General features: G+C 36.6%; 1 protein-coding gene across 1 annotated transcript in view; it reads left to right on the top strand.

Annotated features, from left to right (window-relative positions):
- SLC17A6 (solute carrier family 17 member 6) overlaps window positions 1–13,948 on the top strand; it is a 44,741-nt gene extending 30,793 nt beyond the window's left edge. The window contains exons 8-10 of the mRNA XM_059391313.1: window positions 799–948; window positions 6,113–6,253; window positions 13,721–13,948. Coding sequence (XP_059247296.1) covers window positions 799–948; window positions 6,113–6,253; window positions 13,721–13,948 — 519 coding nt within the window. The remainder of the gene's footprint in view (window positions 1–798; window positions 949–6,112; window positions 6,254–13,720) is intronic.
- The last annotated feature ends 3,527 nt before the right edge of the window (window positions 13,949–17,475 follow it).

The following is a 17,475-nucleotide window of genomic DNA, read 5'->3' as shown; positions in this document are numbered from 1 at the left end:
CCCAGCTGTCTACCATGTGAGTTTTATAGAACCATGCCCTTCAGTATTATAGAATTTATATTGACATTCATTGTCTATCAAGAGAATTTATAGGGGTGCCTGGGTGGCTCAGTGGGTTAAAGCCTCTGCCTTTGGCTTAGGTCATGATCTCAGGGTCCTGGGATAGAGCCTGCATTGGGGGGGAGGGTCTCTGCTCAGCAGGGAGCCTGCTTCCTCCTCTCTCTCTGCCTGCCTCTCTGCCTACTTGTGATCTCTGTCAAATAAATAAATAAAATCTTTAAAAAAATACATATTAAAGAGAATTTATAGATAATGGTATTATTAACTTTACATAGGGTCTAGAATATTGCACTTTTAATTTTTTTAAATTTTTCTCATCCTAACTATATTGAATTCTCAGTGTTTTAGATAAAATATTTTGGATACCAAGAAGGTCACTGATAGGGCAAGGATCTTTAACTGAGGTGTGATTTATCACTGCCAGAAAAGAAAAAAAATCTTGGAAACTAGGATCTGTGCTTTAGGAATTGTTTTCTATAAACGTAGGATCTTATACATTCCTCAAATGGGATCAATTTAATCAGAAGAATAGGCTAATATTTTTTTTTCTTCCAACAATTATTCATGCAGCTAAGGTTAACTAAACTGCTGCAATTAACTTCATTACCTCCTACTCACGCCTCAACATATACATCCTGGAAATGCAAAGCACCTTTTATTGCCATTTAAGTCTTAAGTCTTAAGTAAATAAGAAAATATTTTAAATGGTCAGAATGGCTCTCTTTTTTGGGATTTCAGAAATTCAAGACCCCATGGAGGAAATTTTTTACATCTATGCCTGTCTATGCAATAATTGTTGCCAACTTCTGCAGAAGCTGGACATTTTACTTACTGCTTATCAGTCAGCCAGCATACTTTGAGGAAGTCTTTGGATTTGAAATCAGCAAGGTATGTGAAAATTGTCCTTGTCTAACCAGTGCATTATTTTTGTGCTCAATTGAATATTAAGTTCCTTTGTCAATATTTTATCTTCTAAATTTTAGGAGTTACTCATTTATTTGTTTATCCACTTAATAACTTCTGGGAAATAAAGACTCAGTGAGGTGTTGGAGTGTCTGCTGTACTCAGCTGTCTGCTAGAAATCGCTCTTTTTGATAGAAACACAGGCAAAATCAACCCAGTCTCTGTCCTCATGGAACTTATAGCCCAGTTAAGGTGGACAGCCCTGTAGCCTTTCCCCTCTAAAGAAACAATAACTTCCTTTAAGTCTCAGGTCAGAGACAATGTAACAGTGGACAAAAAAATATTTTATTGAAATGGAATTGTGTTTAAATAATTACTAATCTCTTCTTCAATGTTTTCAAAATTCTGGTTATCTTATCTGTGTGAAAGCTTTTTATTTTGATGTAGTCCTGATTGATGGATGGATAAGGAGGATGTAATAATACACATGGACACACACACAGAGACACACACAGACACGCACACACACACACACACACACAGACAGACATTCTGGAATATCACACAGCCATAAAAAGGATGAGACTGTGCCATTTGTAACAACATAATGGACCTAGATGGTATTATACTTGAGATCAGGTTTTGAGAAAAATACCATACGATTTCACTCATAGGTGGAATCTAAAACAAAACAAAACCCAAATGAATAAACAAATGAAAAGCAGAATAAGACCTGTAAATACAGAGAACAAACAGATGGTTACCAGAAGGATAGGAAATGAGGGATGGGCAAAACGGGTGAAGGGAACATGAGATGCAGGGTCCCAGTTATAGAATGAGTAAGTCATGGGACCAAACAGCACAACATAGGGAATATAGCTAATGAAATTGTAAGAATGTTGTATGCTGATGGACGGTAGCTACACTTGTGGTAAGCATAGTATAACATATAAACTTGTTAAATTACTTTGTCCTGCACCTGAAACTAATATAACATTGTGTGTTAACTATACTCAAGTAAAAAAATTTTTTTTAATTTCCTATAAACATAAGAAAAGCTGTCTTGCTAAAAGATTTGAGAAAGCAAAAAAAAAAAAAAATCTGAAAACATTCTTATGTGTCATTTATTCAACTTATTCACTTAACAGGCATTTGTTGAATGGGATGTGTGTGAAGATTTGCGTTAGGTTCAGAAATAAAATCATTGTTCCCATGCTCAGGAGTTCACAGCTTGGTGGTATACACGAAAGTAACTAGTTACCAGTTACAGCACAGTATGCTAAATCTTAGAGACATTTGTTCATAGCTGTGAAAATATAATCATTCTGGGATTTTCTAGAAGGACAAAATGAACATAAAAATAACGACTTTATATTTATAGAAGTGTTTGAAATTCACAAGATCCTTTCATATTCATGAACAGCCTTATTTGGTTGACCAGCTGGATAACTTTCATCATTTCTGTTGATGGGGAAACAAACTAGGGAAGGTATTGTGTTGCCTAAGGCCACGCTGGTAATATATGCCTGAATCAAGCTTAAGCCCCAATTCTTTAATTTATGTTTCAGTTCCCTTTACTATGCTATTCAAATTCAGGTGGACCCTATCTTCATTTAAGCACTTAGCAAGTATTTGTTAAATATCATCCCTGCCAAGCCCTTTGCGGAGTACTGAATACACTTGTGTGTGCTGCTCATGGACTGGCCATTTCTCTTCATGTCATTACATACATCCAGCTGGGCTCGCTATTCATATTATGTCTCTACTTGAAAGACTATCTGAGGCCTGGAATTGAAGAAAACCTGAGTTTAGGGAGAAGCTATTCTAAGAGCTCTTTTGTAATCCCTGTTTCTAAGGAAACTGTTTCCTCCATTCCTGAGAAGAATGGCTGCTTTAGATAGGGCTCTTCTCTCTAGAGCTGATCAAACATTGCAGGGTAGCCTTTGGAAGCTCTGAGAGGTGTTACACTTCTCAACAGAGGCGGATGGAGGTGTGAGTCCATTTTCATAATCTAGGACAAATATGACACTGAGAGGCTATTAATAAAGTCAGGTCTCATGGGGGAGAAGTGAAGGAGCCAACTGATGTTAATGAAACCGTGTGGTCATTCTGGGCCTGTAGCTCCACTTAATTGAAAGTGCTTGAGTAAAAGCAATGATATTTTGCAAAAGCTAAATAGAATAACCAGATGAGTTGATCTGATTCACTTGTTATATTTTTAACTAAAATTCAGATAAGTTCTACACACACAGATTGGCTTGAAGATTTTGATTATACTCTTAAAAAAAAAAAGTCACTGACTTACTTGAAAAGAGTATGAAGGAGGTAGTAATGGAAATAGAAAACAGGCTTTAGATCCAGGCTGGCATGGCTCCGGATCCAAGCTCTGCAATAAACTATTGATACATAACCTGGGGCTGGTTTTTGAATGATTGCCAGCTTTGATTTTCTTTTTCATAAATAATGGCATTAATACCCTCCTTCAGAATCATGGCAAAATGTAAGCAAACTAAAATATTTAAATGGAGGATAGTTCTCTCCAACCTTAGTTAAATTAAGTATCCTGCAGATTAAAACACAAGTGCAATAGCTCAATCTTCATTTCAAGTAGACTGACCCGGTTAAAGCAGAAATATGCATAGATGTGTATTTATATTATTTTTAATATTATAAAGTTATATTTTTTAAAGTCATATTTTTAAGTTACATTTTTAGTTATATTTTAGTATTTTATAGAAATTAAAAATTAATATAAATTATAATTAATATATTATATTATATATATAGTATATAATGCTTATATAGAAACATTTTTAGCCTTTTGAAAATGACCTATCAAGGGAAGGCTAATGCTTGGATTGACCAGCACTTTGAGAGGTCAGGTTACAAGAGGCAACCAAATGAGAGGAAACATTCATTCCTTTTGAGCTTTACATTGAGGAGCAGAGGAGAAGCGTTGAGTGGCTGCTCTTTGTTGTGTGATAGCCTGCCAATTTCTAAACAGAATATGGAACAGGTGGGGAGAGAGGAAATCCAGACTGTGACCCAGAGAAGCAAAGAGAAGAATGCATGAAGTCTAACAAGTTTCTATGAAGAATCAATCAGTCATAGACTCAAAACATTTAGCCTAGTCTTGTAAAACCTTAAAATAATGAGCAAAGTGCTGTGGGATTATCATAAATAGTGATACTCCCCAAAAGTTGTGAGATTCCGATAACATGTGATTGCAGGTGATTATGGTAAATCACCAAAGACTGAGGAGATCATTGAATAACTTTCAAAAAGTTCTGCAACTTGGTCCTGATGTCACATACTGAATAGGTCCCCATATTGTCCTAGAAACTGAGAGTTTGAGTGCCTTCAAGTATTGTCAGTAGAGTAGGATATCCCCAACTTCTGTCTCATTATCCTCTAGATCGTTAGCTCCTTGCACTTTCCATAGTGCTTTGCTAAAAGTGAATAGCTAATAATCATAACTTTATTCTTCATTTATCCGAAGGAATTAAAATGTCTATTTGAGTAGATAGTAAATAGCAAAGGGTGTTGGACTTTACAGCCTCTCAGATGCCTCATTGAGTCAAGATGCAGGTCCATTAGGTGAATGTAGGAAATGCAAGTCACTCTTCCGGTTTCTTTGCCTCTAAAAGCAAACACACAACATACAATGTTGCGCAAATCCTTAACATGGTGTATTTCAGAATGTTTTCTTGTCTGAGGGCTTCTTTCTACATATTGGTTGCTTTAAATATATTTACTGTAGTCAGGAATAAAGAACAACTCTGCTTTGAGGTTCTATTCTCAAAAGTGATAATGTTTGCTTTAATGTCGGTTTACCTTATAGTTAAACTTAGTTCAAATTTGTTGAGCCTTTACTAAATGACAGGTTTTGAACTAAATTAAAAGCAGTCAGCACATTGTCTGCTTTTATTTGATTTTTCTTTCTCAGATGGTTATAGTGCTAGGCATAGTGTTTAAAAGCCAAGGTTTTAGACTCAGGTAAAAATGGCTCAGTATTTGGTTCTAGAAATGACTTAGCCCTTTTAAGTATATTTTCTTCATCGATACAAGAGAGTAACAATATAATAAACTTTCATCTGGATAAAAAAGAGCGAATTAAATAACTCAGACATTTAAGCTATGTAGGAGTCATTCACTGACTGGGTTAATCATGACAGCAACTGGACTTGTGGTACTCTATTGTATGCCATTGTGAAACTGACAAATCTTTGTCCCAAACTTACAATAATCTAACTTGGAAGACATTTTTATACACAAATAATACACTTTTCCCCAGTACTTATAATCTGTAGGAAGTATACTTCAAATTACACTTAGGAAAAAAAAAAGAAAAAACTTCCTTAATATGTTTATAGTCAAAATCTGCTTAGTCTATGAACACAGTTAAAATGCATTTTATTCATACTTTCTGCCCTCATGATGCCCAGAGAAGAGTGTCTTGCACAAAATTATTAGCCAAGAAATGTGTGTTGAATTGATGCTGGTAGGTTAGATTTTTGGTTGAGCTATTTCATATGACATACCGCTGTGTTACAATGTGACAAAATACTAATATTTGACATAGAAAATACCTAAAATTGAAGAACCGATCTGCATTTTCTGGGCTAAATTTAGCTTCAAAACTAAATATAAAACTCATAAGAGATACATATTTAAAATGCAATTAAGGTTTTTTAGCCTTCTTAAAAATTAAAAAAAAATTAAAAATACAGCCTCTTTAAAGCTTGTCAGATACATTTCTTGTCCCTCTGACTCTGTCTCTGTCACTCTCTCACTCACTAATGGTAAATTTTTGTGAATATATTCAAGAATATGAAATGGCACATAAATGTGAATCACTCTGTGATAAGATTCAGGATAGTTTATTCATAAACTCAAAATTTACTGACTCATTATACAGGAAAAAGCATTATTCTCTCCTAAAAGATAAAAAGTAATTTTACTTAGTTAGCTTTTCTCATTTATTCTGTGGAAGTTATTGCTTATTCTAGGAATAAGTAAATGGTCATTTGAAGACAGTATTTTTCTCTTTCTTTTCCTATAAAGAATTTATGACAGATTCAAACAACCCAGGCCATTGCTCATATTACGTAAGTTCATGTGTATGTTTTCTCTTCTTCTTTTTCTTCAGGTTGGCATGCTATCTGCTGTGCCACACTTAGTAATGACAATTATTGTGCCCATTGGAGGACAGATCGCAGATTTTCTAAGAAGCAAGCAAATTCTTTCAACTACTACAGTAAGAAAGATCATGAATTGTGGTGGTAAGTACGTAAGTCATGTGAAGGACATGATTTTGGTTCATGAAGTGCTGATCTACAGGAATGAGTAATTTTACTGTGCATGTCAAATATGCAGCTAAATTCATGTTTTCCCTATTTATTTATAGTCGCTTCCCTATCCTCAAATTTTCACAACTCCTAGGTTTTTTTTTTTTTTTTAAAGATTTTATGTATTTATTTTACAGAGAGAGACAGCAGAAGAGAGAACACAAGCAGGGGGAGTGGGAGAGGGAGAAGCAGGCTCCTTGTTGAACAGGGAGCCTGACACAGGTCTTGAACCCAGGACCCTGGGATCATGACCTGCGCTGAAGGCAGATGCTTGATGTCTAAGCCACCCAGGAACCCCTTCTGACTCATACACCTATAGGGAGCGAGATGACTATTCATAACAAAGCTAATTGCTGGAGTTATTTTTAGTGTTTGTGATTAAATTAATTGTGATTGCACAAAAATTAAAAAAAAAAGTGGTGTACACACGTAAACATATCAACCAGGCAAGTCTTGCTGTAAAAATGAATCAAAACAAACTCATGAAGTTACCATCAAGTGCAATCTGTAGAAGTTGTGAAATGCCATCATTTCCATTCAGGCCATCCATTTTTGCGTTTGTGATTTAAAGGTTGACTGGTCAAAATTGTAGAAGCGAGTAGTTACTCATTCGATTCATGTGAGCTAAAACTCATCACCATTTAATAAAGCACAACTACGACAGTTGGCACATCCCATCCTACAAAGGTTAGGAAGCCAAAGCTACTTGATCATGCAAAATGCACTTATACATTTGTTACACTGTATTGCAAGATATCATGCAGAAGTCCTGTTAAGAAACCTGAGGATGTCACGTTGGCTGGATCAGGTGGTGGCAATGTTTATTGAATATAAATTATGGAGTTGATATATATCTCAATTAGAGAAGAATATTGTGGGCTAGCAACTAGCAAGGTGTACTAAATAATTATTGTTATTACATAATGTGGAATATTTTGTTGGTTCTGAAAAAAAATATCTTGCAGTGTTTTTTATGAAATGCTTGTGCACATATACTTATATCTGTGAAAGAGAACCTGTAAAGGGAGGGGTATGCTTCATGTTCTTCCATTCATTTACCTAACAGTATAAAACACTTCACATTTCCACAGAAATCTGACTTTTCATGTAGCATATCACGTAACTTTTTGCAAAAAATATAAAAAGTAAATAGACTTTAATGTATTTTTTATTACAACTTTGTACTGGTTGTAACTTGCATTAGAAAAAAAAAGAGGCATACACCATAAAGAATCTAATAAGAAATTTACTATGGAGATACAGCCCTTAAAATGCAATATTAACAACAAGAAATTAAAAAAATGGTTTAGATATTCTTCTTCCTTAATAACAAAATACTATATGAAACTTGTGCCACAGAGCTATATATAATATGAGAAGATAAACTTAATAGAGATATTGTAAGTAGATGATTTTATTATTTAAAGTCCCACTCCCACTTAAAAGATACTTGTCTTAAATATATAGGACAATAAATTATATTAAAATTATATCTATATATATCTGTATATCTTATACATATCCATACACAAAAGCATAATAAACAATCGTCACAAAAAACCAAAAATAGCATACACCTAATGTTGGGTTAGGGGACTGCAATTTCTACTTTCATAGAGTCATAGAATTTTAGATGGGGCAGAGGCATTTTGCTTGTCATTTCTTAATACAACTCAACAGGAATTGCAACATTTGTGTTCCAAGCAATAAGTGCAATGCATACAATTTCCTGTCTGTATATTATCTTCATTTTGCTTGTGGTAGCTGTCTGGGTGGTTGGAATGATTTTTTTTTTTTTTAAAGTTAACATCAGATCTCTTTAGAATGTTCTAAATGATAATAATGCATTTCCCAATTCAATGCAAAATGTCATCGGTGTATTTAATTGTCTCTTCTGGATATTTGATCTGTTCATTGTATTGTGCTAGTGACTGGAAGCCATGCTACTACAAATAGAAAACATAACATTTGTTTTAAAGATGCGAACCATCCTTGACCTTAAGAAAATAAAAACATCCTTTGCTTTGTGTCTCAAAGTGATGTAATGTGATCATAGCTTTTGTTGTGTTGAATGAGAAGATGTGGACTCTCATTTTGTTGCTGCAAAAAAAAAAGTATTAATAAAATGCTCTATTTATCCTTTTGTAAAAATACAATACATTAATTTGGGTTTACTTTATTTAGTTTGCAGCTTTATGGGAATTTTAGCTTTTTTGTGCTCCAGTGAAGCCAAAGCTAGGTTTGAGAATAATAACCTTTTTAGCTACTTGAGCTCTAATGGAAGAACATGGTGCTCTTGTTATTACATACTGTAATATACATATTACAAGAGAAAATTACTAAATTATATTACATATTACAAGAGAAAATAACTCTTGTTATTACATTATTACATGTAGAGTGTGTGGGATGTGGTTCCATAGACAGAATTTTGCATCAAGAAATGGGTCTCAGAGTCAGACTCTATCTTTCCATGATCTTCTTCTCATAGCTTGTGCACCAAACTTACAGAAAACTTTGGGACAAAATTCAAAAGTTGTCAGGTCAAGGATCCCATCTAATTTGGATTGTACCTGTAGGTTGTGCTGGTCATTGTCCTAACCATTCTAGGCAGAGTATTCCTGTAACTCCACAATGACCCAGAGCAGGTGCTCCTTTTCAGCCCAGATTGCAAGGGGAGAAACTGAAACTCATGAAGGTTAAATAACTTTCCCGAGGTAAAACAGAGTACCGGCATTATGTTATAAGATGTCAGCTAAACCAGCAAGCCGTGAGCAAGACGTATCAAGGTAGCAGCCAGTGGAATGTCTGTGTTGCTGGAAAAGTGATCATTCCACTCCACTTCCCGATTTGACAGATGTGTTGAAAGGGAAGACCATAATCATACAGCTCTGGAATCTTCGATTCCTAGAACTTTACTGCTCAAGAGGACTCATGGGATGATTTAGGTGACATTCCTAATTTAACTACCAAGTCTCAATGAGAGAAACTGACTGGATACAGAGGATGTTATGGGTTTGGAATGGAGTTGTTATGGTAAGCTGCACATTGTTTTTATTTTTACTTTCTTTTCTAGCCAGAACTTAATGTAAGAAGTTAATTGAAGAATATTTATCGGTTGAACCACAACCCCGTATCCACAACTCACATAAGCTCAGAGTGTGTGTGGAAGGTGATGGGAGGGAGGGATTGTATTTTCTTTCCCTACAATCCTCTGCACAAAGAAAAAGCAGCCAGAGACCCAGATATCTGAAGGAGCCTCACATGCCATTCTTGCATAACTTTGGAAAAAAATGAAAGTGTCTTAGATCTAATACTTTATAATTTCCCCAATTCTATAATGCAAAAGTTTACAGTTCCTGTAAGAGAGTAAGAGAATCGTTCTAATGATGTCTCCAGAAATTACCACTGGCTACCCTCATTTGCTCCTACATTTCATCTTCCATCTTCCTTCTTTTTTGAGAGAGAGAGAGACTGTGCATAAGCAGGGAGAGGGCCAGAGGTAGAGAGAGATCTCAAGCAGGCTCCGTGCTCAGTGCGGAGTCTGATGTAGGGCTCAGTCTCAAGACTCTGAGCTGAAATCAAGAGTCGGAAGATTAACGGACTAAACCACCCAGGCACCTCTTCCCTTTCTCCTCACACTCCTTTTCCTCCTCATCTCAATGCGGATCCCCATCTGCAATGTTATATATATGAGGTATTTTGTAATTTACAAAATGCTTTCTTATGCGTTATCCCATTTCATCCACACATCTGTCTTGTAAACTTGAAAGGCCACATATCAATATTAGCATTTCTATTTTCCAAGTAAGGGAACTGGGTGTAAGAAAGTGTAATTAACTTCCTAAAGAATCCCTAGGTAGGATTAGAACAAGATATAGACTATTTGGCCACAGCAAGAGAGTGATTTATTTTTATCTTTAAATCACTTTATTACTCTTCTGATTATAAATGTGGTACCAGGGAAAGGAGCTTTATTAGGTAAAGAACAGTTTTTAGAAACAGCGGAAATGAGGGTAATTGCTAATCTCGCTATCCAGAAATAAATGCTGTTTAATATTTCTGGAATCTTTTATAAGAAAAATATGCAGAAAATATTTTGCCATTCTCAAATTTGAAGTCATACTTGGTCTATTTCGGCAAACTACTTTTTGGATTGACAATATAGCATGTGTATTTTCGTATTTAAACAATCATCTAATATTTTACTGCATGAGCTGTATTTAATCTATGTATCCAGTCCTTATTTATGAAAATTATATCTATCTTTGCACCTTTTCCCTTTTAAGTTTCTACTTGCATGGATGATTTTGGGAAATGCAAAGTTCCATATACACACTTTAAACCTCTATAAACATGACGGATATTTAAGTTACTAGCTCTCACTTATTATTCCTGTGTTTGTCTACTGAGAGTGCTACTGGCAATCTGTTTTTCTGGGATTCAGTTGCTAATTTATGGATTCATTCAATACATGTTTAGTAAGCATCAACACTGTGCAAGTCACTATCCATACCATGGTGAGAAAACAGCCCCTGCTCTCCTGGCTCCGAAAATCCAGATTTCCTCTCTGAGGTGTTTGCACTGCCCAGACAGGGCACACAGATATGACTGAAGTTAAGAGGCTTTTCCCTGAGAAAAGGTTTTTCTTAATTCCCAGAACTCTCAAAGGTGGGTGCATTCAAGGTGCAACTTATGCCAATTTTTTTTTTTTTTTTTTTTTTTTTTAAGTTTCAGGTGAGGATACTTTTCACAGCCTTAGAGGTCCCCACGCTGGGGGGAGTCCCGGCCCTTTGGCTAGATCAGCATCAACTATTTCTAGTGCCTGGATCTCCACAGGAGGGGAGATGGAAGAGCTGAACTTCCAATCTCGTTTTCCAGCTTTCTTTCTTTTTTTTTTTTAATTTTTTATTTTTTATAAACATATATTTTTATCCCCAGGGGTACAGGTCTGTGAATCACCAGGTTTACACACTTCACAGCACTCACCAAAGCACATACCCTCCCCAATGTCCATAATCCCACCCCCTTCTCCCAAACCCCCTCCCCCCGGCAACCCTCAGTTTGTTTTGTGAGATTAAGAGTCACTTATGGTTTGTCTCCCTCCCAATCCCATCTTGTTTCATTTATTCTTCTTCTACCCACTTAAGCCTCCATGTTGCATCACCACTTCCTCATATCAGGGAGATCATATGATAGTTGTCTTTCTCTGCTTGACTTATTTCGCTAAGCATGATACGCTCTAGTTCCATCCATGTTGTTGCAAATGGCAAGATTTCATTTCTTTTGATGGCTGCATAGTATTCCATTGTGTATATATACCACATCTTCTTGATCCATTCATCTGTTGATGGACATCTAGGTTCTTTCCATAGTTTGGCTATTGTGGACATTGCTGCTATAAACATTCGGGTGCATGTGCCCCTTTGGATCACTACATTTGTATCTTTAGGGTAAATACCCAATAGTGCAATTGCTGGGTCATAGGGCAGTTCTATTTTCAACATTTTGAGGAACCTCCATGCTGTTTTCCAGAGTGGCTGCACCAGCTTGCATTCCCACCAACAGTGTAGGAGGGTTCCCCTTTCTCCGCATCCTCGCCAGCATCTGTCATTTCCTGACTTGTTGATTTTAGCCATTCTGACTGGTGTGAGGTGATATCTCATTGTGGTTTTGATTTGTATTTCCCTGATGCCGAGTGATATGGAGCACTTTTTCATGTGTCTGTTCGCCATCTGGATGTCTTCTTTGCAGAAATGTCTGTTCATGTCTTCTGCCCATTTCTTGATTGGATTATTTGTTTTTTGGGTGTTGAGTTTGCTAAGTTCTTTATAGATTCTGGACACTAGTCCTTTATCTGATATGTCGTTTGCAAATATCTTCTCCCATTCTGTCAGTTGTCTTTTGATTTTGTTAACTGTTTCCTTTGCTGTGCAAAAGCTTTTGATCTTGATGAAATCCCAGTAGTTCATTTTTTCCCTTGCTTCCCTTGCCTTTTGCGTTGTTCCTAGGAAGATATTGCTGCGGCAGAGGTCGAAGAGGTTGCTGCCCGTGTTCTCCTCAAGGATTTTGATGGATTCCTTTCGTACATTGAGGTCCTTCATCCATTTTGAGTCTATTTTTGTGTGTGGTGTAAGGAAATGGTCCAATTTCATTTTTCTGCATGTGGCTGTCCAATTTTCCCAGCACCATTTATTGAAAAGGCTGTCTTTTTTCCATTGGACATTCTTTCCTGCTTTGTCGAAGATTAGTTGACCATAGATTTGAGGGTCTATTTCTGGGCTCTCTATTCTGTTCCATTGATCTATGTGTCTGTTTTTGTGCCAGTACCATGTTGTCTTGATGATGACAGCTTTGTAATAGAGCTTGAAGTCCGGAATTGTGATGCCACCAACGTTGGCTTTCTTTTTCAATATCCCTTTGGCTATTCGAGGTCTTTTCTGGTTCCATATAAATTTTAGAATTATTTGTTCCATTTCTTTGAAAAAGATGGATGGTACTTTGATAGGAATTGCATTAAATGTGTAGATTGCTTTAGGTAGCATAGACATTTTCACAATATTTATTCTTCCAATCCAGGAGCATGGAACATTTTTCCATTTCTTTGTGTCTTCCTCAATTTCTTTCATGAGTACTTTATAGTTTTCTGAGTATAGATTCTGTGTCTCTTTGGTTAGGTTTATTCCTAGGTATCTTATGGTTTTGGATGCAATTGTAAATGGGATTGACTCCTTAATATCTCTTTCTTCTGTCTTGCTGTTGGTGTAGAGAAATGCAACTGATTTCTGTGCATTGATTTTATATCCTGACACTTTACTGAATTCCTGTATAAGTTCTAGCAGTTTTGGAGTGGAGTCTTTTGGGTTTTCCACATATAGTATCATATCATCTGCGAAGAGTGATAATTTGACTTCTTCTTTGCCGATTTGGATGCCTTTAATTTCCTTTTGTTGTCTGATTGCTGAGGCTAGGACCTCTAGTACGATGTTGAATAGCAGTGGTGATAATGGACATCCCTGCCGTGTTCCTGACCTTAGCGGAAAAGCTTTCAGTTTTTCTCCATTGAGAATGATATTTGCGGTGGGTTTTTCATAGATGGCTTTGATGATATTGAGGTATGTGCCCTCTATCCCTACACTTTGAAGAGTTTTGATCAGGAAGGGATGTTGTACTTTGTCAAATGCTTTTTCAGCATCTATTGAGAGTATCATATGGTTCTTGTTCTTTCTGTCTGTGTTCCTCCCCTGGATTTCTAATGACCTGCACATCTTTTCTACCTCCCCACGCTTCTTGTATATACTCCCGTGTCAGTCTTACCCACAGATCAGGGCTACTGAGATTTAATTCTTAACGGGGTGATATCACTAGCAGGGTTTTTTTAAATTCTTTTTTCTCCATTCTCATACAAGACCTCAGAACTGCATTTTTATTCCGCGGCTGTCAGAAACACTTCCTCTGTGAAGGTTGCTTTGTGCCATACAGTAGCTGAAAATGCCCCAGTTTCTCCAAGCTTCCCCATAAATGCCGCCAAGCACCTAAAAGCTGCGGCAGCCGGACCTACAACCCTGTGTTTTGTCCAAATTCAGCAGCTTTTATTGAATGAAACCCTCAGATTTTACCAACAGCAAACCAAATGAAGAAACCGCTTCACTTTTGTTAAATCGCATTCGAGTACATGTTTTATTACTTTGCTCTATATGCCTTAGATACAAATCCTTGCATTTCTAAGGGTTTGAGGGATGCTTTTGCTGTAGCATTAGTGGACTCTCGGCATTTAGAAATGAAAAGACGTGGGGTCTGCCTGCCACATCTCCCTTCTTGTCTCCCTCTCAAGAAGCTTAGAGACGGGCTGTTTGGCTCAATCGCTATTTTTATCTTCGTCCCTCATTTTCAGTTAGTTCTGTTTTTCATTGTTTGTTTATTTAGGTGTTATTACTTTGGATTTTGTTTTAAAGGAGGACGTGAGTGAGCTATCTGATAATAATAATAATGTAATAATAATGCTATAGGAATCTTTTATAGAGGGCTTATGAAATTCCCAGGTTTCTAGGGTTTCACATGTAAATATCTAACTCATTTAATCTTCAAAATAACCCTTTGTGGGGCACCTGGGTAGCTTAGTTGATTGAGCGGACCAACTCTTGATTTCGGCTCAGGTCATGATCTCAAGGTCCTGAGGTCAAGCCCCACATAAGGGCACCGCATGGAGTCTGCTTGAGATTCTCTCATTCGCTCTCCCTCTCCCTCTGCCCCTGCACGTGCATGTTCTCTCTCTTTCAAATAAATAAGTAAACAAAATATTAAAAAAAAAAAATCTTCAGGGGCACCTGGGTGGCTCAGTGGGTTAAAGCCTCTGCATTGGGCTCAGGTCATGGTCCCAGGGTCCTGAGATAGAGCCCCACATCGGGCTCTCTCCTCAGCAGGGAACCTGCTTCCCCCACCTCCTCTCTGCCTGCCTCTCTGCCTACTTGTGATCTCTGTCTGTCAAATAAATAAATAAAACCTTTTTAAAATCTTCAAAATAATCCTTTGTGGTAGATACTATTGTTAACTGAGTAAATTTTGTAAATGAGAGGAAGCAGGCACACAGAAGTGAAGTAACTTATCCAAGGTCCTACAACTAATGGGGTAAAGTAAGGACACGAGTGTAAGCTGTCCAGTTCTAGATCTTATCCTTGTCATCACTACAGTTGGCTGCCTCTAAATAGCTGTATGACTTTGAGAAGTAACTTAATTTCTCTGAAGCTCTGTTATTTTTTTCCACCAATAATATGGACCTCTAATACCTAATTTGTAGCTGAGATTGTGATTAAATAAAATAACAGATAAAGTCTGTAGCACAACTTTCATGTTAGTATTTAAGAAGGGTCATCTTGTACCTTTCCCCCTTGTGCTAAGGAAATACAAAGTATGGACTCTTCAAGTGTGACCTCAATATCAAATTCATCACAATGGATCATTTTGGAAACCATCTTTAGATATTTTTATCTTTACCAAAATTAAATTACTCAGGGTAGTTAGCTAAATTACTTTTCTATTTATAGCTTATAGATTCTATGCAACAGAAAACAGGTGCGGAATAATCAGGCTGTAGGATGCTATTCCTATGAAATATATACTTATCAGATGACATACTGTGTAGTAAAAGGATAAAGATATGGATGGGAAAGAAACACAAAGAACTATTCATGGGCCTGGTAGCTGGAAAGGAAGAAAGAAAGTAGATTTAGGAAAAGCCTAAGAGAAACTTCAAATTTGTCATTTTTAACTTAGAAAGATGATCTGAAGCAAACATGATAAAATACCAATATTTACTTATTCTGAGAATTTATGTATGGCGTTTTATTTCTTTTTTAGACAATTCTCTGTATTGTAAAATATAAAAGCAAACCAAATAAGATATTTTGCCTGGGAATACAAGTTTTATTTCTCTCCAGGTTTTTTTTTTTTTTTAAATATCTGGGCTGCCAATGAAGATATTGTCATAATTTTCCAGAGCATTTGACAGTTTTCAAGAGCCATAGCATTTAACGCAACAGCTTTGGGAGGATGTTTTTATTTTATAAAGTCAAGATAAAGGTAGAATTATACACATTTATGAACAGGTTTATGAATCCAAATGAGGTTCTTGGGCATAAAGCCAACAAAAGTGTGCATGAGAATAAATGTCACAGATGAAAGCCTTCTTTCTGACAGATCTCATCCATCTATAGGACTGCTTCTCAAAGATTAAAAAAGAGGTTTGAGAAGCATATCTATCTCCTTGAATGTAGGGTGGAAATTACTGCATCACCATTAATCTAAAGGCATATTAATTCTCAATTCCAGTTGCAATGGGATAATAGAAAAATCAGAATTATGTGGATTGAATATCTAAATCTACCAAAGCCTCTTTTTATAACCCAAAGCAAGTCACCTCAGCTCTTTGGGCTTCAGCTTCCCCATCTGGAAGATAAAGGAATTCATTAGTCTTGATAGTTTTCTAAAGTTCCTCCTGGCTCTGAGGCTCTGAAGTTTTCTGACTTTATTCCCACTGACAAATAGCTGAGTTCCTCAAGTCAATTTAAGATTGTAATTGTTCTCAGAATTCTATTAAATATAAATCTAAATTTTTTACTTTCTTGTCTTTTTTTAAAGATTTTACTTATTTACTTGAAAGAGAGAAAGAGTAGAGAGAGTGAGCAGGAGATGGGGGGAGGGGCATAGGGAGAGGGAGAAGCAGACTTCCTGCCGAGCAGGGAACCTGAGGATGAGAGGCTTTATCCCAGAACTCCAGGATCAGGACTGGAGCTCCCCTGGGATCATGACCTAGGCCGAGGGCAGACACCCAACCAACCTAGTCATCCGGGTGCCTCTAAATTTTTACTTTCTATCTACATTCTTATTGACATTTTAACCCACTGAGCCACCCAGGCGCCCCATCTACATTCTTATTGACATTTTAAAAATCTTGATGGTCATTGGAGGTTTGTTCATCCTGGTGGGCTTCTTTCTGTGATGCTACTTTCTTTCTGACCCTTTTAAGAAACATCTTATACATTCTTATAAAACTTTGCGTTTGACGATTATATGGAACCCTGTATTAAGTAAATGTCCTGCAGTGAGTTGTGACCTGTTACTAGAACTTAGCCTTCTGTTGGTCACACATACTTGTGTGACACACATAAGTTCTAGTAACAGGTCACATTCAACTTTTATCGATTTGATGGGATATATTAAAATGTCCTGGCACTGGGAAGGAAGAAAACAGATGCTCAAAACCCCTTCAATGCATAGATGGGGGAGCTGCAGTTGGAAACATGAAATGACTGGTCAAATTCTCCCCAGGTAGTTAGTAGCAGAAGGGTTATGTTAACCTACATCTTAGGATTCATAACCGAGCTTTTGAAATAATTCAGAAACACTCTTTCATTCAGTAAGTTAGGCAGTCTGTCAAGTAAATATTTATTGAGAATGTGTTATGTAGCAGGTACTAGGAGTATGGTGGGGAAAAGAGCTAAATGGATTCTGCCTTCATGGAGCTATAAATACATGGAGGTGACAGAAAATAAAGAACAAACAGAAAAATCACTTATGGTTGTGATAGATGCTATGAGAGAGATGTATAGGTACGTTGGGAAGTTCAAATGGGGGACTTGACCTAGTCTATGGGTGGAGGAAAATT

Source organism: Mustela nigripes, chromosome 1 (genome assembly GCF_022355385.1).
Source record: "Mustela nigripes isolate SB6536 chromosome 1, MUSNIG.SB6536, whole genome shotgun sequence".
Taxonomy (NCBI): Eukaryota; Metazoa; Chordata; class Mammalia; order Carnivora; family Mustelidae; genus Mustela; species Mustela nigripes.
This window is presented reverse-complemented; position numbering and strand designations above follow the sequence as displayed.